This window comes from Ursus americanus, chromosome 31 (assembly GCF_024610735.1).
Source record: "Ursus americanus isolate L20-20 chromosome 31, mUrsAme1.1.p, whole genome shotgun sequence".
NCBI classification, from domain to species: Eukaryota; Metazoa; Chordata; class Mammalia; order Carnivora; family Ursidae; genus Ursus; species Ursus americanus.
In genome coordinates, this window is record NC_142157.1 from 14,380,745 (window position 1) to 14,406,450 (window position 25,706).

A 25,706-nucleotide genomic window follows, 5' to 3' on the forward strand; every position below is an offset into this window, starting at 1 on the left:
CCTGCATACTGTTTTCCAGAGTGGCCGTACCAGCTTGCATTCCCACCAACAGTGTAAGAGGGTTCCCTTCCTCTGCATCCCTGCCAACATCTGTCATTTCTTGACTTGTTCATTTTAGCATTTTGACTGGTGTGAAGTGATATCTCGTGGTGGTCTTGATTTGTATTCATTTCCCTGATGCCGAGTGATGGTGAGCATTTTTCACGTGTCCGTTGGCCATTTATATGTCTTCTTTGGAGAAATGTGTGTTCATGTCTTCCACCCATTTCTTGCCTGGATTATTTGTTTTTTGGGTGTTGAGTTTGATAAGTTCTTTATAGATTTTGGATACTAGCCCTCTAACTGATATGTCGTTTGCAAATATCGTCTCCCATTCCGTGGTTGTCTTTTGGTGTCGGCGACTGCTTCCGTTGCTGTGCAAAAGCTTTTTATCTTGATGAAGTCTTTGTTTCCCTTGCCTTTGGAGACATGTCTAGCAAGCAGTTGCTGCGGCTGAGGTCACAGAGGTGGCTGCCTATGTTCTCCTCTAGGATTTTGACGGGTTCCTGTCTCCCACTTAGGTCTTCCATCCAGTTTGAGTCTATTTTTGTGTATGGTGTAAGAAAATGGTCCCGTTTCATTCTTCTGCATGTGGCTGTCCAATTTTCCCAACACCATTTGTTGAAGAGACTGTCTTTTTTCCACTGGCTGTTCTTTCCTGCTTTGTCAAAGATTAGTTGACCATAGAGTTGAGGGTCCATTTCTGGGGTCTCTATTGTGTTTCATTGGCCAAAGAAACAGAATGTTTTTGTGCCAGTACCATACTGTCTTGATGATTACAGCTTTGTCATAGAGCTTGAAATCTGGAATTATGATGCCACGAGCTTTGGTTTTCTTTTTCAACATTCCTTTGGCTATGCAGGTTCTTTTCTGGTTCCATACAAATTTTAGGATTATTTGTTCCAGCTCTGTGAAAAAAGTTGATGGTATCTTGATAGGGATTGGATTGAAGGTATAGACTGCTCTAGGTAACATAGCATTTCAACAATATTTGTTCTTCCAGTCCATGAGCGTGGAATGTTTTTCCATTTCTTTGTAGTTTCCTCAGTTTCTCTCATGAGTGTTGTAGAGTTTTCAGAGTACAGAGCCTTTGCCTCTTTGGTTAGGTTTCTTTCTTTTTTTTTTTAATTTTTTTAAATTTTATTATGTTAGTCACCATACAGTACATCCCCGGTTTCCGATGTAAAGTTCGATGATTCATTACTTGCGTATAACACCCAGTGCACCATGTAATATGTTAGGTTTATTTCTGATTTCTAATCTTACGGTTTTTGGTGCAATTGTAAATGGGTTTGACTCCTTAATTTCTCTTTCTTCTGTCTCATCGTTAGTCTATAGAAATGCAACTGATGTCTGTGCACTGATTTTTCTATCCTGCCAGCTTGCAGAATTCCTGTATGAGTTCTAACAAGTTTGGGGTGGAGTCTTGTTCCACCATATTCCATATTGTGGAGTCTTGTTCCACCATATTCCATAATGTTCCATATTCCATACATAGAGTATTACGTCTGCGAAGAGAGTTTGACTTCTTCTTTGCGGATTCGGATGCCTTTTGTTTCTTTTTGTTATCTGATTGCTGAGGCTAGGACTTCTAGTACTATGGTGAACAACAGTGGTGAGAGTGGACATCCCTGCCATGCTCCTGGCCTTAGAGGAAAAGCCCTCGGTTTTTCCCCATGGAGAATGATATTCCCTGTGGGCTTTTTGAAGATGGCTTTTATGATATTGAGGTTCTGTTCCATCTATCCCTGCACCGTGAAGAGTTTTAATCAAGAAAGGATGCTGTACTTTATCAGTTGCTTTTTCTGTGTCTATCGAGAGGATCATGTGGTCCTTGTCCTTTCTTTCCTTAAAGTAGCATATCACATTGATTGATTTGCAGATGTTGAACCACCCTTGCAGCCCAGAAATAAATCCCACTTGGTTGTGGTGAATAATCATTTTAATGTACTGATGGATCCTGTTGGCTAGTATCTTGGTGAGAGTTTTTGCATCCGTGTTCATCAGGAATATTGGTCTGTAATTCTCCTTTTTGGTGGGGTGTTTGTCTGGTTTGGGGATCAAGGTAATGCTGGCATCATAGGAAGAGTTTGGAAGTTTTCCTCCCATTTCTATATTTTTGAAACTGCTTCAGAAGAATAGGTATTAATTCCTCTTTAAATGTTTGGTAGAACTCCCCAAGGAAGCCATCGCCTTGGAGTTTTGTTTGTTGGGAGAGTTTTGATAACTGCTTCAATTTTCCTTGCTGGTTACGGGTCTGTCCAGGTTTTCTGTTTCTTCCTGTTTCAGTTTTGGTAGTTTATACGTCTCTAGGAATGTATCCATTTCTTCCAGATTGCCTAGTTTGTTGGCCTATAGTTGTTCCTACTATGTTCCTTAAAATTGTTTGTATTTCCTTGGTGCTGGTTGTGATCTCTCCTCTTTCATTCGTGATTTTATTTATTTGGATCCTTTCTCTCTTCTTTTTGCTAAGTCTGGCCAGGGGTTTATCGATCTTACTAATTCTTAACCAGCTCCCAGTTTCGTTGCTGTGTTCTACTGTTCTTTTGGTTTCAATTTCATTGATTTCTGCTCTGGTCGTTATTAATTCTCTTCTCCTGCTGCATTTGGGCTTTAATTGCTGTTCTTTCTCCAGCTCCTTTAGGTGTAAGGTTAGGTTGTGTATTTAGACCTTTCTTGTTTCTTGAGAAAGACCTGCATTGCTTTGTGCTTCCCTCTGAGAACCGCTTTTGCTGCATCTCACGGGTTTTGAACAGTTGTGTTTTCATTTTCCTTTGTTTCCATGAATTCTTTTAATTCTTCTTTAATTTCCTGGTTGACCCATTCATTCTTTAGTAGGATGCTCTTGAACCTCCATATATTTGTGTCCTTCCAATTTTATTCTTGTGACTGAGTGCAAGTTTTAAAGCACTGTATTCTAAAAATATGCATGGCATAATCTCCATCTTTTTGCCCTGGTTGAGTCCTGATTTGTGACCCAGTGTGTGATCTACTCTGGAGAGTGTTCCATGTGCACCTGAGAAGAATGTGTATCCTGTGGCTTTAGGATGAAATGCTCTGAATATATCCGTGAAGTCCATCTGGTCCAGTGTGTCATTCAAAGCCCTTGTTCTTTGTTATCTTTTGCTTAGGTGATCTATCCATTGCAGCGGGTGGGGCGTTAAAGTCCCCTACCTACTATTATTGTATCATCATTGATGTGTTTATTTACTTTTGTTATTAATTGGTTTATATAATAGGTTGCCCCCATGTTAGGGGCATAAATATTTACAATTGTTAGATCTTCTTGTTGGATAGACCCTTTAATTATGATAGTGTCCTTCCTCATCTCTTATTACAGTCTTTGGTTTAAAATCTAATTTGTCTGACTTAAGGATTGCTACCCCAGCTTTCTTTTGATGACCATTAGCATGATAAATGGTTTTGCACTTCCTCACTTTCAATCGGGAGGTGTCCTTGGGTCTAAAACGAGTCTCTTGCAGAGAGCCTATCAATGGGCCTTGCTTTTTTATCCAATCTGATACCCTGTGTCTGTTGATTGGGGCTTTTGACCCATTTACATTCAGGGTCACTGTTGAAAGATATGAATTTAGTGCCATTGTATTATCTGTAATGTCACTGTTTCTGTATATTGTCTCTGTTCCTTTCTGGTCTGTGTTACTTTGTGGCTCTCACTTGGCTTCAAGGATCCCCTTTAATATTTCTTGCAGGGCTCGTTTAGCGCTCACAAATTTTCTAGGTTCTGTTTGTCCTGGAAACTCTGTATCTCTTCTTCTATTTTGAATGAGAGCCTTGCTGGATGAAGTATTCTTGGCTGCATATTTTTACCATTTAGCACATTGAATATATCATGCCAGTCCTTTCTGGCCTGCCAGCTCTGTGTGGACAGGCCTGCCCACCAGCTTTATGTTTTCATCCTTGTCGGTTAAGGACCTCTTGTCCCAAGCTGCTTTCAGGATTTTCTCTTTGTCTCTGAAATTTGCAAGCTTCACTACTGTATGTCAAGGTGTTGACCTACTTTTATTGATGTTGGAGGGGATTCTCTGTGCCTCCTGGATTTGAATACCTGTTTCCTTCCCAGATTAGGGAAGTTCTCTGCTATAATTTCTCAAATACAGCTTCTACCACCCCCCCTTTCCTCTCCTACTGGGATCCCAATTATTCTAATATTGTTTTGCTTTATGGTATCACTTATCTCTCGAATTCTCCCCTTGTGATCCAGTAGTTTATCTCTCTTCTTTCTCAGCTTCTTTATTCTCCCTCATTTTGTCTTCTGTATCACTATTTCTCCTTTCTGCCTTCTTTATTCTAGCAGTTAGTACCTCCTTTTTTTATTGCATGTCATTAACATCGTTTTTGATATCGACTTGATTAGATTTTAGTTCATTTCTCCAGAAAGTAATTCTTTAGTGTCTTCTATGCTCTTTTCAAGCCCCGCTAGTATCTTTGTACTTGTTATTCTGAACTCTAGTTCCAACATCTTATAGCCAAAATAATTAGTTCCTTGGCAGTCATTACTGTCTCTTGTTCTCTTATTTGAGGTGAGTTTTTCCATCTTGTCATTCTGTCCAGAGAAAAATGGATGAATGAGAGAACAAAATACTAAAATGGCAACCAGAACTCCAGAAAAATACACACTAAACAAATCAGAAGAGACCCAAAACCCAAAAGAAAGAAAATTAAAATTAAGAAAACAAAGAATATAATCAGAGAGGTGAACAGAACAGAATAATACACTGGATCCCGTGTGTATTTTGGTCTGTTAGAAAACTACATCCCAAAATTGTAAAGAAAGAAAAACTTTTATATATAAAAATAAAATTAAGTATAATGAAAGGATAGCATGTAGCCATAAAAATGAAAATTAACAAAGACTTGCAGAAAGTGGTCGCTTTTCTTTTTTCTTTTTTTGATTATTAACATATAAAGTATTACTTGTTTCGGGGTGCAGGTCTGTGATTCATCAGTGTTACATAATACACAGTGCTCACCACAACACATACCCTCCCCAAAGGTGGTCACTTTTCCATTTGTAGAATTGCAGCCGTTATTTTCTTAGATCTCTGGTTGATTTCACACGTGTTCAGAATGGTTTGATAAGCTATCTAGTGAGTTCTGGACCAGATAAAACTAAGCAATCCTACTCCTCTGCCATCTTTTCTAATTCAACTGGCTTATATTTTCTTTCTGCATTTTTAAATTATAAAATATACATAGAAAAATATATGTGTGACTCAAAGAAGAATAAAATGAGCAGTCGTGTTTTTACCACTAAGATAAAAAAAAAAAAAAGTCTTTGCAGTGTCTCTGTAGCTCCCACAGGGCTTCCTTTCTGTTTATTTGCTGAGTGCTTAAGTTTGTTCTCTGGTTTTCATCAATACTTTTCTTTCATTTAACTCTCTTTCTCTGCATTGTTTTGTATCCCTTTCGCTTTGCTAACAGTGTCCTAGCTAAGACATGTAGATTTTTTTTTCTGAAACAGTCTCATAGACCATCACACATTATCTCTTTGCTGATTTCCTTTCTTCTAAAGCTCTGTCTCTTCCTTCTCCCTCTCAAATCAGACTTTAAAGATTTTTTTTTCTTTTTTCTCCCTTTTGAATTATCTCCCTTGATGTGTTTTATATGTATTTTCTAGTTGGAGACTGTGGTTAGTAGGTACCAAAATGTATTTTTGTGTCTTTTTAAGACATTCATACATAAGTAGGCTTTTGTTCTTCACCTTAGATACTAGTCTCTGGTTTATAGTCACTGTTTAATAATAGATTATTATATTAATATACTGAAAATAGATATTAATAATAACATATATAAGAACTCTTAATGTAGTTACAGTTTGAACTCTTTGACTGCCATATGTGTGATAAAAATTTTCTCCATATTTTTTACCTAAGATTATTATTTAGTATGTTCTCAAACAGTGTGAGATTGGGTCAATTGAGAGATCATAATTTATAGATTTGTTTATGTGATAGAACATAGTATCTATTTAAATAATTATTAAATATTTACTCTTAAAGAACCTGACTTACTCATTCTATCCCTTCTGCAGACTTAAGAAACTTTTAAGCATGACAAGAAGCGAGGTAAGTGAATATGAAAATGGAGAGCTTAGTTTCCATGGAGATTTAAAAAACAATTAAACTGAAATGGATACTCAGATTAATATGATAAAGCATAAGGTAATTTTTAATTAGTTTTGGGACTCTGAAATCATTTAATTTTGGCAAATAAGTCACTCAGTGCTTTGAGCAGTGAAATACAGATTTTCCTGTTAATTTTATATACTCGCTACATTTTTTTTTGTAACAGCTTTATTGAGATAAATGAACATAACATGCATATTCAAAGAGTACCACAGTCAATTTTAGAACATTTTGTCACCCTAGAAAGAAACCCTGTACCTTTTACCTGTCACCCTATGCTAGTTTCCCCTTCCCTACTCTTCTTAGCCCTAGGGAACCAGTACTCTACTCTCTGTTTCTATAGATTTGCCTATTTTGGACATTTCATATCAACGGAATCACACAATATGTGTTCCTTCGTGACTGCCTTCTTTCATTTAGCATAATGTTTTCAAGGTATACCTATTTTGTAGCATGTGTCAGTACTTTATTTCTGTTTATTGCTGAATAGTATCCCACTATGTGGACAGACCACATTTTATTTATTCCTTTATCAGTTGGTGGGCCTTTGGTTTGTTTTGCTTTTTGACTGTTGTTAATAATGCTGTTGTAGACACACATGTACAAGTTTGTATGTGAACATTTTCATTTCTCTTGGGTATATACTTATAAATGGAATTGCTGGGTCACATGGTTACTCTCTTTAACCTTTTTTTTTTTTTTTTTTTTTTTTTAACATTTAAGGAACTGCCACACTTTTCCAACATGGCTGCACCATTTTACATTTTCATCAGCAGTGTTTGAGGGTTCTCATTTTTCCTGACTTTTGCCAATGTTTGTCATTATCTGTTGTTTTTATTATAGCCATCCTGGTGGGTGTGCTGTGTCATCTTATGGGTTTTTTTGTTTGTTTGTTTCAAGTTTCTATTTAAATTCTAGTTAATTAACATATTGGTTTCAGAAGTAGAATTTAGTGATTGATCACTTATATACAACACCCAGTGCTCATCACAACAAGTGCCCTCCTTAATACCCGTCATTCATCTAGCCCACCCCCAACCCACCTCCCTCCACTACAGCAACACTTAGTTTTTTCTCTGTAGTTAAGAGTCTTTTATGGTTTGCCTCCCTTTCTCTTCTTTTTTTCACCCTTCTGCTGTGTTCATCTGTTTTGTTTCTTAAATTTCACATATGAGGCAAATCATATGGTACTTATTTTTCTCTGACTGACTTGTTTAGCTTAGCATAATACACTTGATGAGTTCCATCGATCTTGTGGTTTTGATTTGTATTTTTCTTGAAACTAATGATGTTGAGGGGTGCCTGGGTGGCTCAGTAGGTTAAGTGTCTGCCTTCTGCTCAGGTCATGCTCCCAGGGTCCTGGGATCACGAGCCCCACGTCGATCTCTGTGCTCAGCAGGGAGCCTGCTTCTCCCTCTCCCTCTGTACCTCCCCTTGCTTGTGCGTGCGCGCTCTCTCTCTGTCAAATAAACAAATAAAGTCTTAAAAAAAAAACCAAACTAATGATGTTGAGCATCTCATCTGTTTATGTGGTTATTATCCATTTTTTTTATTTTTAAAGATTTTATTTATTTATTTGACAGAGATAGAGACAGCCAGCGAGAGAGGGAACACAAGCAGGGGGAGTGGGAGAGGAAGAGGCAGGCTCATAGCGGAGGAGACTGATGTGGGGCTCGATCCCACAACATCGGGATCACGCCCTGAGCTGAAGGCAGACGCTTAACTGCTGTGCCACCCAGGCGCCCCGGTTATTATCCATTTTTATATCTTCCTTAAAGAACAAATCAGTCCTTTTGCCCATTTATTTATTGGATTGTCTTTTCATTATTGTTAGAGTTATTTATATATCCTAAATACAAATCCCTTATCAGATATAGGATTTTCAAATATTTTCTCTTATTCAGTAGCTTGCCTTTGCACTTTCTTGGTGGTGATATTTGAAGCAAAGAAGTTTTTAATTTGGATGAAATATACTTAATCTGCTTTTGTCTTTTGGTGTCCTATCAAAGAAACTGTTGCCAAATCCAGTCACAAATGATACACTTATGTTTTTTTCCTAAGAGTTTTATAATTTTAGCTCTTATATTTTGAGTTAATTTTGTATATATGCTGTGAGGTAGAGGTGTAACTTTATTACTTTGCATGTGCATATCCATTTGTCTCAGTAGCTTTTGTTAAAAAGACTATTCTTACTCCATTTAATTGTCTGACACCCTTGTTGAAAATCAGTTCACCATAATGTGACAGTTTATTTTTAGATTGTCAATTCTAATACACTGATCTATCTGTTTATCCTTATGTCACTCCTCAATCAAATTTTATGAGAATTCTTCCCTGCTCGTCTTGTAAATTACCACTCACTTATGTAATAATAAAAAGTCAGTGTAGTAGAACTTAACTTTACTCCTGTAGAAATTTTTTGCTTCTCGAGGAAGCCTTTTACCAGCTTATGCCTTGCTGACTCCATGATATGATGTGAAGTTAGGCTCAAAAAGATAGAGTCCTGTTTCTTTTCTCCATTCATATCTTAAGTCTGTCACTCAGTGCTTCCCACGTCCATTTCCATCAAATCTTGGTTGTAGGATCTGCTGTCTACTCTTTACTTCATTATGTTTTATTAACTTGTGATAAAGCATAGACTCATCCATAAATTTCACCATCTAGGAAGGAAAAGATGAACTGTGGGCCGTCGGCTTTCCTGTGTTCAAATCTTGCTAATCCATCATCTTGCAACTCACAGATACTTTTTCACTTGGTTCTTGTGTATAACACTGGTGCTGATCCTGTTCTTGGCACAGATCCTACGTTCTCAGAAAACACAGTTGTCTGTATCCATCTTCTTGGACTTTAAATAGAAAGATAAGGTATTGTAATAGCTCAATACATAATTAATGGAATAAACATTTCATTATATTATTTCAAGAATACAGCTGTAAAATATCAGGTAGTGTTTAACTGAGTTATCAGAGGCAAATGGATTAGCAATTTGAATTCCAAAAACATTTCAAAGCCAGTTTGTATGATAAGGGGAAGCATTGTGGTACAACATAAAGATGAGATGGTCTTACTTACCTCCCCACACAAATAAGCTTGGAGTAAGAGAAAGGAGAAATTATATTTAATTTAAATAGTGCCAAAGGACAGTTCATTTGGTTTGCTACTGAAAAGATTAAAAAGGATTCCATAATGTTCTCTTTATTTCCTCACTGATGAAAGTAGAATGAAGATTGAGTATTCGATTGATTAAAAAATACTCAAGGCTGCCTATTTCTTTTAGAATTTCAGTTAATGGAGATCAGGTAAAAGGTCCAATTTTGGTTTAAACTATTTCTGGTTTCTCAGCTGTTCTACTTCAAATCATACTCTCTCTCTGCTTGCCAGTCTTTCTTCTCCCCTAACTTGAGGGGAAATTCTATAGAGGCATTCCTGCCTAGTCGTAGTAATTTGTAATTGAAGGGACTCCTAGAAAAATGTCTTAAGAGAAAGGAAGATGGTGGCAGAGTACGAGGAGCCTAGGTTCACCTCCTACCTAAAGACTGACAGAACAAACTCTACAACTAAGGAGAGAGAAGAGACCGCATCGGAGAAGGTAGGAAGCACAGAGATGTGGTTTAGGAGAGCAACAGATCCTGGCTGCTGCAGAGGGGAGGGAGTCGTGGTCATGGAGAAGGCAGGAGAAAGGAGTACATGGGAATGCACAAAGAGAACGTTTCCCCATAGGCACTGGCTTGGAAAATGAGAGGGGCTGAATTTCACAAGTGCTTACAACTAGGGGGGCTTAAAGCCTGGAGTTCTAAAGGTCATTGAGCTTGGCTGGGCTAGAGCCTGTAGGGCACTGTGCTGCTCTTGGAGAGGAGGCAGGCAAACAACCCGGGAGCATGCAGCATGGAAACAGCAATCTGAACAATGCCTGGGGCATACAGTGGGGAGATTACTTGCTCTTTTCAGAGCACATCCCTGCGAGGCGGTGTTCATGGAGACACCTCTCTGGGAGCAAAGGAACCAGCTGGCGCCATTTCCCTCCACTGGCCCTCAGCACAAACAGAGAGCCACCTGTGGGGAGCAGTGTAGCTCTGACACTGGCTGCCTAGTTTGCTTGCACCAGCAACATCCCCTTGCACTCCAGTGGAGCTGCCTGCTCAGTCATTCTTGCCTCAGTTCCAGCACAGCAGGCCTTACTTCCAGAAGACCAGCACAAGCCCCTGCCCACACCATGTCTCCTGACCAGATTTGGGAGGGCCTCAGTTCCATTGGAGGGGGTGACAGATCTTATTTCACAAGCACACCAGAGCACACCTAGTTAAAAGTTGCTACATTGAGGCCAGGTACCAAACACTGCCAACAGCAGGTAGGGAGATCCTCTACCGATAACTGGCCTGAAGGATAGAGCAGCCAGAACACAATAGCAGAGTCCATGTAGCACACACTGGAGACACTCCCCTAAGTGCCAGACCCTGGGCACTACATGGCATCTTTTTCATAAGTCCATTACTTTCAGGAGCAGGTGACATAACTGGCTTTTCTAACACAGAGAAGCTGGTAGAGACTTAGACAAAATGAGAAAACAGAGAAATTAATCTCAAATGAAAGAACAGCATAAGGCCACGGGACCAGAGATTTAAGTGAGACAGTTATAAATATCATGCCTGATGGAGGATTTAAAGCAGTGATCATAAGGATACTCACTGGACTTGAGAAAAGAATGGAAGACATCAGTGAGACCCTCACAACAGAGATAAAAGAGTTAAAAAAGAATCAGAGATGCAGAGTGCAATCGGTGAGATGAGAAACACACCTGATGCAATGGACAGCAGGCTGGAGGAAGAGGAACAGATTATGACCTAGAGGACAAATTAATGGAAAGCACTGAAGCTGAAGAAGGGAGAGAAAGAAGAATTATGCCAAATGAGACTAGACCTGGGGGGCTCAGTGACTCCATCAAATGTAATAACATTCATGTTATAGGAATCCCAGTAGAAGAAGAGAGAGAAAAAGGGTAAGAAAATTTATTTCAACAAATAATAGCAGAAAACTTCCCTAATCTGCAGAAGGCAACAGACATCAAGATCCAGGAGGCAGAGAAAAGTCCCATCGAAATCAACAAAAGCAGGCCAACACCAAGACATATTGTAATTAAATTTGCAGTGTATACTGATGAAGATAACATCTTAAAAGCAGGAAAACAAGGCAGTAACTTCCAGGGGAAGCCCCTTAAGGCTAGCAGGAATTTTTTCAACAGAAACTTTGCAAGCCAGAAGGGAGTGGCATGATATATTCAACGTGGTGAACGGAAAAAATCTGTAGCCATGAAGACTCCATCCAGCAAGCCTATGACTCAGAATAGAAGGAGAGAGAGAGTTTCCCAGACACAAACTAAAGGAGTTTGTGACCACTAAACTAACCCTGCAAGAAATATTAACGGGGACTCTTTGAGTGGAAAGAAGAGACCAAAAGTGACAGTATCAAGGCAGGACACAAACAAGTAGCAAAAATGAACATTTATGTAAAACCTAAGGAACACAGAAAAAAAGGATATAAAATATAATACCTTATCTAAAGCATAGGGAGAAGAAAAGAATGGGTTCAAACTTAAATGAGCAGCAACTTAAGATAAGACTGCTATACGCAGAAGAGGTTATATACAAATCATATATCAAAAACCACTAATAGGGGTGCCTGGGTGGCTTAGACAGTTAAGCATCTGACTCTTCGGGACGCCTGGGTGGCACAGCGGTTAAGCGTCTGCCTTCGGCTCAGGGCATGATCCCGGTGTTACGGGATCGAGCCCCACATCAGGCTCCTCTGCTATGAGCCTGCTTCTTCCTCTCCCACTCCCCCTGCTTGTGTTCCCTCTCTCGCTGGCTGTCTCTATCTCTGTCAACTAAATAAATAAAATCTTTAAAAAAAAAAAAAACATCTGACTCTTCATTTCAGCTCAGGTCATGATCTCCAGGTTGTGAGATTGAGCCCCACAATGGGCTCCATGCTGGGCATGGAGTCTGCTTAACATTCTCTCTTTCCCTCTCCCCACCCCACTCATGCTGTCTCTAAAAAGAAAACCAAAAACAAAACCATTACTAGATATGCAAAGAGGAGAAAGAAACCCAAATATATCACTAAGGAAAATCAGCAAAGCATCAAAAACACAAAAAAGGATCAGAGAAAATCTCCAGAAACGACCACAAAACAAGTAGTAAAATGACAAATACATATCTATCCATACTGACTTTGGATATACATAGGCTAAATGCTCCAATCAGAAGACATAGGATGTCAGAATGGATAAAAAAGAAAAAAAAAAAAAGGCTCATCTCTATGCTGCCTACAAGAGACTCATTTTTGACATATGGACACCTGCAGGTTGAAAGTGAGGGGATGGAGAAACATGTATCATGCAAATGGACATCAAAAGAAAGCCAGAATAGCAATACTTACATTGGACAAAATAGAGTTTAAAACAAAGACTGTAACAAGAGACAAGGGCACTACATCATAATAAAGAGGACAATCTGACAGGAAGATCTATCAATTGTAAATGTTTATGACCCAACATGGGACCAGCCAAATACATAAGATTATTAAAGACAAACATAAAAGAACTAATCGATAATAATACAATAATACTAGGTTACTTTATTTTATATATATATATATTTATTATATATGTTATATTTATACTTATATAAATATTTATATTTATATATTTTAATGGAATATATTTTCATGGAATTAGTTGCTTTTATTCCTAATTACAAAAGTATCCATGAACACAATGTACAATTTGGATTTTTTCAGAAGGAATAGAAATAATCAATAGTTGGGTACTTTAACACCCCACTTACATCAATGGACAGATCAAACTAAACAGAAAGTCAACAGGGAAACAGTGGTTTTATATGACACATTGGACTAGATGGACTAAAGAGATATATTCAAAATAGTCCATCCTTAAACAGCAGAATACACATTCTGGAACATTCTCTAGAATAGATGACGTATTAGGCCATGAAACAAGCCTGAATAAATACAAAAAGATTGTATTTATTTTCTGACCACAATACTATAAAACTTGAAGTCAGCCACAAGAAACAATCTGAAAGACCACAAATAAATGTTGGCTAAGTAACATTCTGCTTAACAACGAATGGACCAACCAGGAAATATGAAATTTAAAAATACATGAAAGCAAATGAAAATGAAAAACCAGTTGCCCAAACTTTTGAGATACAGCAAAAGTGGTTCTAAGAGGGAAGTATATAACAATACAGGCCTACCTCAAGAAGCAAGAAAAATCTCAATCAGCTTAATATTACACCTAAAGAAGCTAAAAGAGGAAGAACAAATGAAGGAAGGAAATAATAAAAATTAGAACAGAAATAGGGGCACCTGGGTGGCTCAGTTGGTTAAGTGGCTAACTCTCGATTTCAGCTCAGGTCATGATCTCAGTGTCCTGGGATTGAGCCCTGCTTCAGGGTCCACACTCAGCGAGGGGTCTACTTGAGGATTCTCTCACTCCTTCTCCATTTGCCCCCCTCCCCACTCTCTCTCTCAAATAAACAAATCTTCAAAAAAATTAGAGCAGAAGTAAATGATATGGAAGCTTAAAAAAAGTAAAAATAGAAGAGATCAGGGGTGCCTGGGTAGCGCAGTCGTTAAGAGTCTGCCTTCGGCCCAGGGCATGATCCCGGCATTCCAGGATCGAGTCCCACATCGCGCTCTTCCGCTGGGAGCCTGCTTCTTCCTCTCCCACTCCCTGCTGTGTTGGCTGTCTCTCTCTCTTGTTGGCTGTCTCTCTGTCACATAAATAAATAAAATCTTTAAAAAAAATAGAAGAGATCAATGAAACCAGTAGCTGGTTCTTTGAAAAAATTAATAAAACTGATAAGGCTCTAGCCAGAGTTATCAGAAAGGAAAGAGAAAGGACCCAAATAAATAAAATCACAAATGAGAGAGGAGAAATAACAACCAACACCACAGAAATGCAGAGTTCTAAGAGAATATTATGAAAAACTCTATGCCAACAAATTGGACAATCTAGAAGAAATGGATAAATTCCTAGAAACATATAAATTACCAAAACTGTGAAACAGGAAGAAAGAAAAAAATTGGGGCGCCTGGGTGGCACAGCGGTTAAGCGTCTGCCTTCGGCTCAGGGCGTGATCCCGGCGTTCTGGGATCGAGCCCCACATCAGGCTCTTCTGCTATGAGCCTGCTTCTTCCTCTCCCACTCCCCCTGCTTGTGTTCCCTCTCTTGCTGGCTGTCTCTGTCTCTGTCGAATAAATAAATAAAAAAAAAATCTTAAAAAAAAAAAAAGGAAGAAAGAAAATTTGAAGACTGATAACCAGCAAAGAAATTGAATCGTAATAAAAAAACTCCAAAAAAAAAAAAAAAACCAAGTCCAGGACCGGATGGCTTCAGAGGCAAATTCTACCAAGCATTTCAAGGAAGAGTTAGTACCTATTCTTCTCAAACTGTTCCAAAAAACAGAAAAGGAAGAAAAACTTCCAAATGCATTCTATGAGGCCAGTATTACCCTGATACCAAAACCAGATAAAGACACTGCAAAGAGAACTACAGGCCACTATCTCTTATGAACATAGATGCAAAAATCCTCAACAAAATACTAGCACACTGAATTTTTTATTTTATTTTATTTTTTATGACTATGTTCGTCACCATACAGTACATCTTTAGCTATTGATATAGTGTTCCCTGATTCATTGTTTGCGTATAATACCCAGTACTGCATGCGATATGTGCCCTTCTTAATACCCTTCACCAGGCTAGCCCATCCCCTCATCCCCCTCCTCCCTAAAGCCCTCAGTTTGTTTCCCGTAGTCCATAGTCTCTCATCGTTCATCTCCCTCACTGCTATCCCCCCCTTTCATTTTTCCCTTCCTTCTCCTACCGATTTCCCTGCTATTCCTTATGTTCCACAAATGAGTGAAACCATGTGATAATTGTCTTTCTCTGCTTATTTCACTCAGCATAATCTCCTCCAGTCCCATCCATGTTGATGCAAATGTTGGGTGATCATTCTTTCTGATGGCTGAGTAATAGTCCATTGTATATATGGACTACATCTTCTTTATCCATTCGTCTGTTGGAGGGCATCTTGGCTCCTTCCACAGTTTGGCTCTTGTGGACATTGCTGCTATGAACATTTGGGTGCATATGGCCCTTCTTTTCACTACATCTGTTATCTTTGGGGGAAATACCTAATAGTGCAATTGTCAGGTCGTAGGGTAGCTATTTTTAACATCTTGAGGAACTTCCATACTGCAAAACCATAGTCTTTAAAACATTGTTGATCTGTTTATGTCAGTCAGATTTTTAAAAGTTGTATTACAATGGAGCTTTAATTTGCATTTTCATTAATTAATACAGAGTGAAATTAAATATCTTTTCCTATATTAAAAGAAAAAGACTTCCTGTAGTCATTAATCACACCTGTATCTTTGGTCGTAAATACCCATTAGTGCAATTGCTGGGTTGTAGGGTAGCTCTGTTTTTAACTTTTTGAGCAAACTGAATTTAACAATACATTAAAAAAATAATCACCATGATCAAATGGGATTTATGCCTGGGTTGCAGTGGTGGTTCAACATCTGCAAATCAATCAATGTGATACACCACATTAATAAAAGAAAGAAGAAGGATCATCTGATCATTTCAATAGATGTAGAAAAAGCATTTGACGAAGTACAGCATCCATTCATGATGAAAACCCTCAACAAAGTAGGTTTAGAAGGAACGTACCTCAACATAATAAAGGTCATATATAAAGAATGCACAGGTAATGTCATCCTAAGTGGGGGAAAATGGAGAGAAAAACTGATTAGATCTTGCTTCTAGTTATGTGCTGCTTCTCATTAGCACTGTTTGTCATTAATAAATTAATCTTAACATTTATTACTTTCCACTTTAATGGAGACCAATTCTTCTATATATGTATCTTATTCACTCTTTTTATCGCCCATTTTTCTCTTTGTCTTTTTTGTCTTTTCTTAACAAACTCCCCAAAGTTTAGTGGCTTAAAGAAATAACATTTATTTTGTTCACAAATCTACTGTTAGGAAAAGTGTGGCCAGGACAGCTTGTTTCTGTTCCCCTGGCTTCAGGTGGGGCAGCTGAAAGGTTTGGGGCTGGAACTGTTTGAAGAGTTGTTCACTCATGTCTGGTGGTGTTGATCCTGGGTGTTGCCTAGGACTATAGTTAGGGCAGGCAGCTGAAGCACTTATTACACTGGCACAACGAGACTCTCTTTGTGGCCTGAGCCACCTCACAAGATGGGGGGCTAAATTCCAGCAAGCAGCCTAACATACAGAGCAAGGCAGAAGCTCTATGGCCTTTTGTAACCTAGCCTTGGAATATACACACAGCATGACATTTACCGTATTCTGTTTGTGAGGAGAAAGTCACTAAGGTTGACCCATAGTCTTTAATTTTTTTAATGGAATGAATATTTAAAAACCTATGGACACATTTAAAAATCAGTGTAATTTACCCACCAGCCACAATTTTTTGTATTCCTCCCACATAAAAAATACACTCACCTCCTCCCAATACCTCCCACAAATCTCAGTTATCATGGCATCAGGTTCAGGCTCGAGTCCAAGATCTTACCATCTTAATCAGTTGCAGCGGGGATAAGGTGCCTAAAGTATAGTCCCTTGAGTACATGTCCTCTCAATGTGAAGACTTGGAAATTAAAGAGACCGTTCTCTACCACTCAAAATGCAACATTCTGGAAACCTGCTAAGGACTCTCCCATTCAGAATGAAGATGGGAAGCATTCAAGTCCATAGCAGTTTTCAAATACAGCCTGAAGCGTGCTCAGTTCTTCAGTTAGGACTTAGTCCTAACCATGGGAATGCTTCTCCATGGCTCTTTGCTTTCCTCTTTGAGCTCTCGGTTCTGTCCTTTTCATAAGGAATGACCTGTGTTTGTAGCTGTTTTTTAGCCTGCTTCTTCCTGGTGGGACTTCTAAGACCCAAAGGCCTAGTTTCTGTTTGTACTATCTTGGTCTCTTTTAGTCCAAGCTCGCAAGCAGTGTTTTGGTACTATAATTCTCTTCAGTTTTTGAGTTTTCTGTGAATATTAATGATTTTCATGCCATTAGAAAAGCCATTCTCCCGGATCTTTTTGAGATAAGCTTTTCACCTCAGGTTTCCTGTGAAGCTCTTATTTGACAGTGCCTTTAAAATTCTCATACTCTGAAGATCCTTAAAGAAATTCGAGGCGCACCTTACATCCTTCCAAGTTCTTAATAAAGGGTTTTATAGTCTTGGCTTCATCCATAGGCCATGTTTTCCTGGATTTGCTCTTAACCCAGAAGCCATTTCTTTATTTTAGCATTGTTTGACAATTCAGCATGTAGAGAGGCTGTAAATGAGGAGCAGCTACTTGAACCCAGTAAGTCCTGGTTGCTTCGTATCGAATAGTCTTTCTGTAGCTTATCTCTCCTATCATTTTTACTTTCAAGTGTTTGTGGCACGAGTTCCTTTCCCTGTAGTGTCATTTTCTTCACTTGTCTAGAAACCTTTGCTGTAAGCCTCTTTAAGGGCTGTCAGGTTTCCACTAGCAGTCTCTTGGAAGCCCTTTTGGTTCTCAATCTTCTCTACGTCCTTTCAGGTTCCACTTCCTGGTTCAAAGGAGGTTTCGTTTTAGTTTAGTTTAGTTTTTTTTTTTTTAATGGCAGCACCCCATTTTTGATATCAGTATCTGTACCAATTATTTATTGCTGCAAAATAAACCATCTCAAAACCCAGTGGCTCAAAACAACATTTATCTTGTTCACAAATCTTTAGACAAGGCTGAATAAGGCCAACTCATTTCTTCTTCATTTGGCATCACCTGGGATGACTGGAAGCTGGGAACTAGAATCACCTAAAACCTTGTTCGTGCACATGTTTGTCTGTTGAGGCTGGCTTTTGGCTAGGATGGTAGCTGGGGCAGTCTCAGCTAGAATATCTACATGAAGACTCAGTGGGTGGCCTGGGCTTTCCCACAACAGCTAGATTCTAAGGGTGAGCTTCCCTAGAAAAAGAAAGTGAGATGGAGGCTATATCACATTTTCTAACCTAGCCTTCAAAATCACATAGCAGACCCTATGACCCAGCAATTGCACTACTGGGTATTTACCCCAAAGACACAGATGTAGTGAAGAGAAGGGCCATATGCACCCCAGTGTTCCTAGCAGCATTGTCCACAATAGCTAAACTGTGGAAGGAGCTGAGATGTCCATCAACAGACGAATGATAAAGAAGATGTGGTCCATATATACAATGGACTATTAGCCATCAGAAAGGATGAATACCCAACATTTGCATCAACATGGATGGGACTGAAGGAGATTATGCTGAGTGAAATAAGTCAAGCAGAGAAAGACACTTATCATATGGTTTTCACTCATTTGTGGAACATAAGGAATAGCAGGGAGATCGGTAGGAGAAGGAAGGGGCAAATGAAGGGGGGTAAACAGGGGGAAATGAACCATGAGAGACTATAGACAAACTGAGGGTTTTGGGGGTGGGATGGGCCAGCCCGGTGATGGGTATTAAGGAGGGCACGTATTGCATGGAGCACCGGGTGTATACTCAAACAATGAATCATGGAACACTATATCAAAAACTAATGATGTACTGTGTGGTCACTAACATATCATAATAAAAAGAAATCACATAGCAGTCCGCCATATTCTATTCACTAGAAACCAGTTGCTAAGGCAAGCACATATTAAGGGGAGGGATTGTCATAGGAGAAGTGTCAAGGAATTTATAAAACCACCACATCCACTCACCTTGTCTTACCAATCATATCTAAAGGAAAGAAGTTCTTCCCAACTCAGCATCACTGAAACTCCAGCAAGTTTTTTGGTTGTTTTTGTTGCTTAGTATGTTCTCTTATTTTGTGGGAAGTAACAAAGGATTGTAGCACTGTTGAATTAAGGTTTTTTGTTTTTTGTGTTCTTTATGGTCCAAAAATATGTGGATCATCTCACTAAATTTTTTTTACCTAGAGATGTGATTTCTTAACCCTGCGAATCATTTCTCCTCAGACTGCAATTCAGATTAGCATAAAACATTTGTAATTTAGAAAAAGCCTTTGGGGGCACCTGGGTGGCTCAGTCGTTAAGCATCTGCCTTCCAGTCTGGGCGTGATCCCAGCGTTCTGGGATTGAGCCCCGCATCAGACTCCCTGCTCTGCTGGGAGCCTGCTTCTTCCTCTCCCACTCACCCTGCTTGTGTTCCCTCTCTCGCTGTCTGTCTCTCTCCCTGTCATTCAATAAATAAAATCTTAGAAAAGAAAAGAAGAGAAAAGAAAAGAAAAAGGCTTATGGTATTAGAGTCAGTATTTATAGATTCATTAATTAGAGTCTTATTTTCAAAGTCTTATTTTGATAAGCATTTATTGGCTCAGACCTACATAAGTCAATATGATATTCCTAAAACTTCTTTAAAAATTATGGAGTACCAGGGCACGTGGGTGTCTCAGTCAGTTAAGTGTCTGCCTTTGGCTTGGGTCGTGATCCTGGCATGCTGGGACTAATGATGTACTGTGGCACGCCAGGCTCCCTGCTCAGTGAGGAGGCTGCTTCTCCCTCCCCTTGCTCTTGTGCTCTCACTCTCTCTCCCTCTCAAATACATAAATAAAATCTTTTAAAAAAATTATGAAGTGTTAAGGTGAGGGGGAAGAGTCAAGCGACTTTGTACTAAGACGTGACTTACAGTTATTTTATGCAGGAAAGATCTGAAACAATCATAGAGAAATAAAAGTATAAAATCAAGTACAAATGGGTGGCAAAGAGAACGATAGCAGACATCTCTTTTAGTAACTCCTAGTGGTTTTAATTTTGTTCCTGATTTCCTGAGTTATTCAAGGTTCCACATTCCAAGACTCTGCTACAGTATAGATAACATTTTGTTGAAAATGAGTTTAATTTAAAATTTGAGCACCTGGCTGGCTCAGTCAGTAGAGCATGTGACTCTTGACCTTGGGGTTGTGAGTTTGAGCCCCATGTTGGGTGTAGAGACTTAAAAATAAAATCTTCAAAAAAATTTTTGGTCCTAGTTTTGCATTAGACTGTTTTCACTCTACTTCCAAACTGTATTATTTTATTTATTCAGGTTGATGATCTTACAGCAAAACTAGAAACTGCATCTTCAAAATGTCTACAACTGGATGAAAAAAACCAGGTTCTCTCTCAGAAGTTATTATCTATGAAGGAACTACAGAAAAAATGTGAAAAACTAGAGAAGGATAAAAAGAAGTTGGAACAACAAGTAGTAAACCTGAAGAGTCATGCAGAACTCAATATGGCAGAATACAGTAGAATAGAACAATATAAACGGGAACTGGACAAAAGGGCAAGGCTGGATATGGAGGAAAAATTAAGAGAAGTCAATCTGTTTTTACAGGTTAATTTATTGATCTGTAATATGCTTTAATTCATTTCACTGCAAATTACATTTTGGTTATATGCATTGTATAGTTTTCCTCTACTTCCTTTATAGCAATTTGGTAAATTTCTGGAAGCATTTGTTCCTTCCCTTTAAAAATTTCAGTTTTCATCATCATTCTCACTAAATTGGTCTTTCGGAATGATTCATAGTAGAGAATCATTTTATTTCTTAAGACCAGTTGGTATAAAACAAGACTGTTGAGAGGAAAAGAAAAAATTGTGCTCTAAAAATTTGAACTTTGGGGTGCCTGGGTGTCTCAGTCGGTTGACCAGCTCAGGTCTTGGTCTCAGGCTCATGAAATCAAGCCCCTCATTGGGCTCCATGCTGGGCATGGAGCCTACTTAAAAGCAAAATTGTAGCATACTTGGGTTTTTTTTTTTTTTCTTTTAAGATCTTATTTGTTTGTTTGTTTGTTTGTTTGTTTGTTTAGAAAGCATGAGCACGGGGGATGGACAGAGGGAGAAAGAGAATTTCAGACAGACTCCATGCTGAGTATGACACAAAGCTTTATCTCAGGACCCTGAGATCACGATCTGAGCAGAAACCAAGAGTCGGGCGCTCAACCGACTGACCCCACCAGGAGCCCCATGTACTTGGATTATTCTTAAGTTGTATTGTTCACTTTTTAAAATTTTTAAATGATTCTCTTATTCTTTGAATTATCATATTGCGTGAGTTCTAATATAAGAATGATTGAACTTTATCATTCAGATTTAATTCAGTCGACATTGATGATAAATATCTTACACTTCAGCTTTTTTCACATTTAAAATTGCTCTCTGAATCATTGACTCAAAACTAAAGGAAAGAAATATACTATAATTACCCAGGTTATAACTGTTTTAAAACAATGTTTTTCATTTGCTTTAGGCACAAGTAGCGTCTCAAGAAAGCTTAGGACAGTTAAGAGACAGTAATAATGCTTTAATAAGTAGTCAGATGGAACTCAGAATGAAAGATCTGGAATTTGAACTATCCAAAATGAAAAATTCTCAAGAACATTCTCATAAAACAGAGTTGGAAAAATACAAGGAATTGTATTTCGAAGAAGTAAAAGTTCGAACGTCATTGACAAATGAACTGAACAGGTAATTTAAAACAGAATCATAGAAAATAGATGTAGCTTATTAATTTGCCTCTAAAGCATAATTTTTATGGAGCCAGGTTCATGAGATGAGTAATAAGTGAAAGTCAACTGGATAGCATAATTTTGGAAAATGATGTTTATACATGAACTGTGAGATGTTAGGCCAAGACAGTTTGCATCGCTCCTCCTTTTTCAGTTTTACATGATTTTATTTTTTTTCCCCTCAATATTTTCAGTTAATCTGATCGCCTAGTGTTTAAGCTAATTGTTTGAAGCTTTATAATTTAGACAGACAGCATATTATTATAAAATTGTTTGTCAGAATTACCCTAAATAGAAATGAGTTTATTAATATTAGGGAGTTTATTTGTGGAAGATTACATCTTTAACCCAAAAGGTCAAGTACCAATACTGCACATCCTCACAGCTTGGTAGATTTAGTTTTTTGATTGTGATCTTTGGTATTCTTAACTAGAGGGTGCTTTGAAACAAACTATTCTTTATAGTTTTTCTACTTTACATAAGGGTATATACATACAGAAAGATTCACCTAGGGGTGAAAGGCAGTGTAATTCCCAAAGTGGCTAAAAATAGCACCATGGTGGACATGACAAGGAGGTGTGTGGAAGACAGAAAGGGCAGATTCCACCTCCAGTACCTTGGTAACTGTGTTATAACCTAATCGCATCTGGAGCTGTTTTAGTTCTTTCTGATCACGACTCTGCCATCTACTTCTCCCCTAGCAATTGTTGGTCTAAATTATTCCTCAGTTGCCAAATGCTCAATTTCTCTGAGGTAATGAGTGAAATGTACAAGAGTGGTGAAAGCAAATGCTTGAAAATGTCTTTGAGGGATGGCTTGTTTGTAGTTTTATTTTCTTTTAAAGATTTATGTATTTATTTGACAGAGAGCGAGTGAGTGAGCACAAGAAGGGGGAGCAGCAGGCAGAGAGTGAGGGAGAAGCAGGCTTCCCGCTGAGCAGGGAGCCTGACGTGGGGCTCGATCTCAGGACTCTGGGGTCATGACCTGAGCCGAAGGCAGATGGTTAACTGACTGAGCCCCCCAGCCCCCTGGGGTGGTTTATTTTTATATCCCTAAAGTGTTTACTAAATATAAGTATGTGTGATGGCTTCCTCAAGAGTCTCATAAGTACTGCCATTCTGGAGGGCAGCAATTATTACCTATTAAGCCGTGTATATCACTGATAGCCATTTCTCTCCCTCCTTATTTTGAATTACTTGTTAGTTAGGAGTCCCAAGAAATATATGTACTTATTTAGAACAATTTTAAACCTATAATATATATAGTAGGTCTTCTCTGTCACATTTTCAGTGTTAAAACACCATTTAAGGGCATGTTCTGTTTACTATTATGGAAACTTAAAAAAAATACAAGTCATTTAGGAGTGATTTGGGGAGAAATGAAATACTAAGCATTGTGTTTTGTAATCTTAACAGGACTAATGAGAGGCTGGCAGAGATCAGAACCAAACTTCTAGTGGAAAAACAGCAGAAAAGGAACTTCCTTCACACTGTTACTATGAGTCCTGTCTTGGAACTGCCTTACGTCAGAAATATCAGTAATAGATTACCTCTCGATAGATATGTTGCTCCAAGAGAGAATGTCGTGATTCCACCCTCAAGCTCGTGTCCTTCAAATAATGGCATCGAGAGTTACTTATTGAAGGTTAGTTATATAGTCTTATCTTTTTTTCCTTGGGTTTCAGATTTCTGATATAATTTTTATTTTTAATTTGGTGAAATCCTGAGTTGTTTAACTGACTTATACACACTAGTAAAAGACATAATTATTTGTGCTAATAAGGAAATGAGACAGAAAATTTGTGATTTTTTTGTTGTTGTTGTTCCTGGAGCTCTTACTTTCAAGAGATAACTTTATTCAATAAATATAATTAAACTGACATATTTTATTATTGTTTTAAAGATTTTATTTATTTTAGAGAGAGAGTGCACAAGAGGGAGAGAGAGAGTGAGACTCTCAAGCAGACTCCCCGCTGAGCATGGAACCCTATGTAGGGCTCAGTCTCACGACCCTGAGATCATGACCTGAGCTGAAATCAAGAGTCGGACACTTGGGGCACCTGGGTGGCTTAGTCATTAAGCATCTGCCTTCGGCTCAGGGCGTGATCCCGGGGTTCTGGGATTGAGACCCACATTGGGCTCCATGCTCTTCTGGGAGCCTGCTTCTTCCTCTCCCACTCCCCCTGCTTGTGTTCCCTCTCTCACTGGCTGTCCCTCTCTGTGTCAAATAAATAAATAAAATCTTAAAAAAAAAGTGTCGGACTCTTAACCGATTGAGCCACCCCAAAAGTGACACATTTTATATTTCTTGAAAAGTTACACTGAAATTCAATTTTAGAAAGTAAATATTATTGCTCATTAACCAAATGTACACTTAGATACCTTGACTTATTTTCTGGTTGACAATGGTTTATAACAATTTTAAAGTTTGCTGTTACCAATTTTTTCCACCCATATGCGTAAATGAATGATTAGAGTCCAAACAATCCCATATGGATGTTAATTATTTAGAAGAATCCATGAAAAGTTCTTTTATGAATTACATAAACTTATAATCCTAAAAAGATTAATTTTTCTTTTTAAGTTAAAATTTTTGGCATTTTCTTACAGGAGAGTACATCCTTTATTGCTTTCTTACTTACAGCATCTTTTTTTACTTATAGCACTTGTTTCAATTTTTACAAAATGTCTTGCTGAGCAATTGTAGAGCATTTTCTAAATAGCTAAATCAAGCAAATATTTGATTTTTTTTTTAAAGGAGAGAATGGCAGTGCAAGCACGGGGTGAGGGGCAGAGGGTAAGCAGGCTCCATGGTCAGTGAGGAGCCTGATGCACGGCTCAGTCTCACGACCCTGAGATCATGACCGGAGCCAAAATCAAGAGTCAGACGCTTAACTGACTGAGCTACCCAGGTGCCCCACAATTTGAATTTTTAAAATGAAGTTCACACGTATCTACCTTGCCATCACTTAAGTTGGTGATTGATGACTAAGATGAGTATGATAGGGAGTCTTTAAATAGCAGCTAGTTTCCATTGTGTATCATTGTTATTAAAATATCCATTTCAATCAATGCACATAGGTTTATGGTTTTGATGGTATATTCATGGTCTTATTGATGTGGACAAAAGTAGCATAGACTCAGGATAAATGAGGCCTCAATCTTGGTCTTTCATTCGGCTTCCTTATTGTCTTGCTCTCTTCCCTTCTAATTTGAGGACTTTCTTTAGTGTTATGCTTGGATGCCTTTCTTTTTCTTTTTTGTTTATCGATTATAGATTTTTGGTTTGTGATCACCATGAAGTTCATATGTAACATCCTATGTATATAGCGGTCTCTTTTAAGTTGATGTTTAAGTTCAAACTCATTTTATAAACACTAAATTTTACACCCCTCCTTGTTTTATGTATTTGATGTCTTAGTTTACATCTTTTTATTTTGTGTGTCCCTAAGCTAATTACTGTAGATATAATTGATATTACTACTTTTGTCTTTTAACCTTCATACTGGCTTTATAAAAGTGATTGCTCTATTACCTTTACTGTATGTTTGCTTGTACCAATAAAACTCTTTCTCTTGTAATTTTCTTACTTAAAGTTATGGCCTTTTCTTTTCTTTTCTTGTTTATTTTTGAGAGAGAGAGAGCAGAGCAAGTGAGAGCAAACACAAGTGGGAGGGGAGGGCCAGAGGGAGAGGGAGAGGGAGAAGTAGGCTCCCTGAGCAGGGGACCTGATGCGGGGCGTGATTCTAGGAGGTCCCTTAACCTATCCTCATTTCTAAAATTCTTTTTTCTTTTTGGCTTGGATCGTTTCTACTACCCTATCTTGCAGATCACTCATCTGTTCTTCTGCAGCTTTTACTCTGCTGGTGATTCCCTCTGGTGTATTTTTCATTGCAGTTATTGTATTCTTCAGCTCTGATTGGTTCT

The 25,706-nt window shown here is 38.3% G+C and overlaps 2 protein-coding genes across 39 annotated transcripts in view; one reads left to right on the forward strand and one right to left on the reverse strand.

The window, feature by feature from the left end:
* The window catches only part of LOC123793446 (uncharacterized), a 386,505-nt gene that overhangs the window by 291,377 nt on the left and 69,422 nt on the right, over positions 1 to 25,706 (forward strand). For 22 of the 38 annotated variants that reach the window (XR_015722485.1, XR_015722484.1, XR_015722483.1 and 19 more), the window contains 4 exons: positions 6,092 to 6,125; positions 20,316 to 20,606; positions 21,522 to 21,739; positions 23,196 to 23,424. The exons of 12 other annotated variants lie outside the window; for them this stretch is intronic. Coding sequence is in view for 23 of the 26 variants with exons in the window: in XM_087857789.1 (XP_087713915.1) it covers positions 6,092 to 6,125; positions 20,316 to 20,606; positions 21,522 to 21,739; positions 23,196 to 23,424 (772 nt within the window). In the remaining 3 variants the exon portion in view is untranslated. Of the gene's footprint in view, positions 1 to 6,091; positions 6,126 to 20,315; positions 20,607 to 21,521; positions 21,740 to 23,195; positions 23,425 to 25,706 lie in introns of those variants that run through there. 4 more of the 38 variants (XM_087857802.1, XM_087857809.1, XM_087857801.1 and 1 more) reach the window with 4 other exon arrangements.
* Positions 14,302 to 25,706, reverse strand: part of LOC123778677 (uncharacterized) — a 177,951-nt gene continuing 166,546 nt past the window's right edge. Inside the window, exon 8 of the transcript XR_015722491.1 lies at positions 14,302 to 14,455. The gene's annotated coding sequence lies outside the window, so the exon portion shown is untranslated. The remainder of the gene's footprint in view (positions 14,456 to 25,706) is intronic.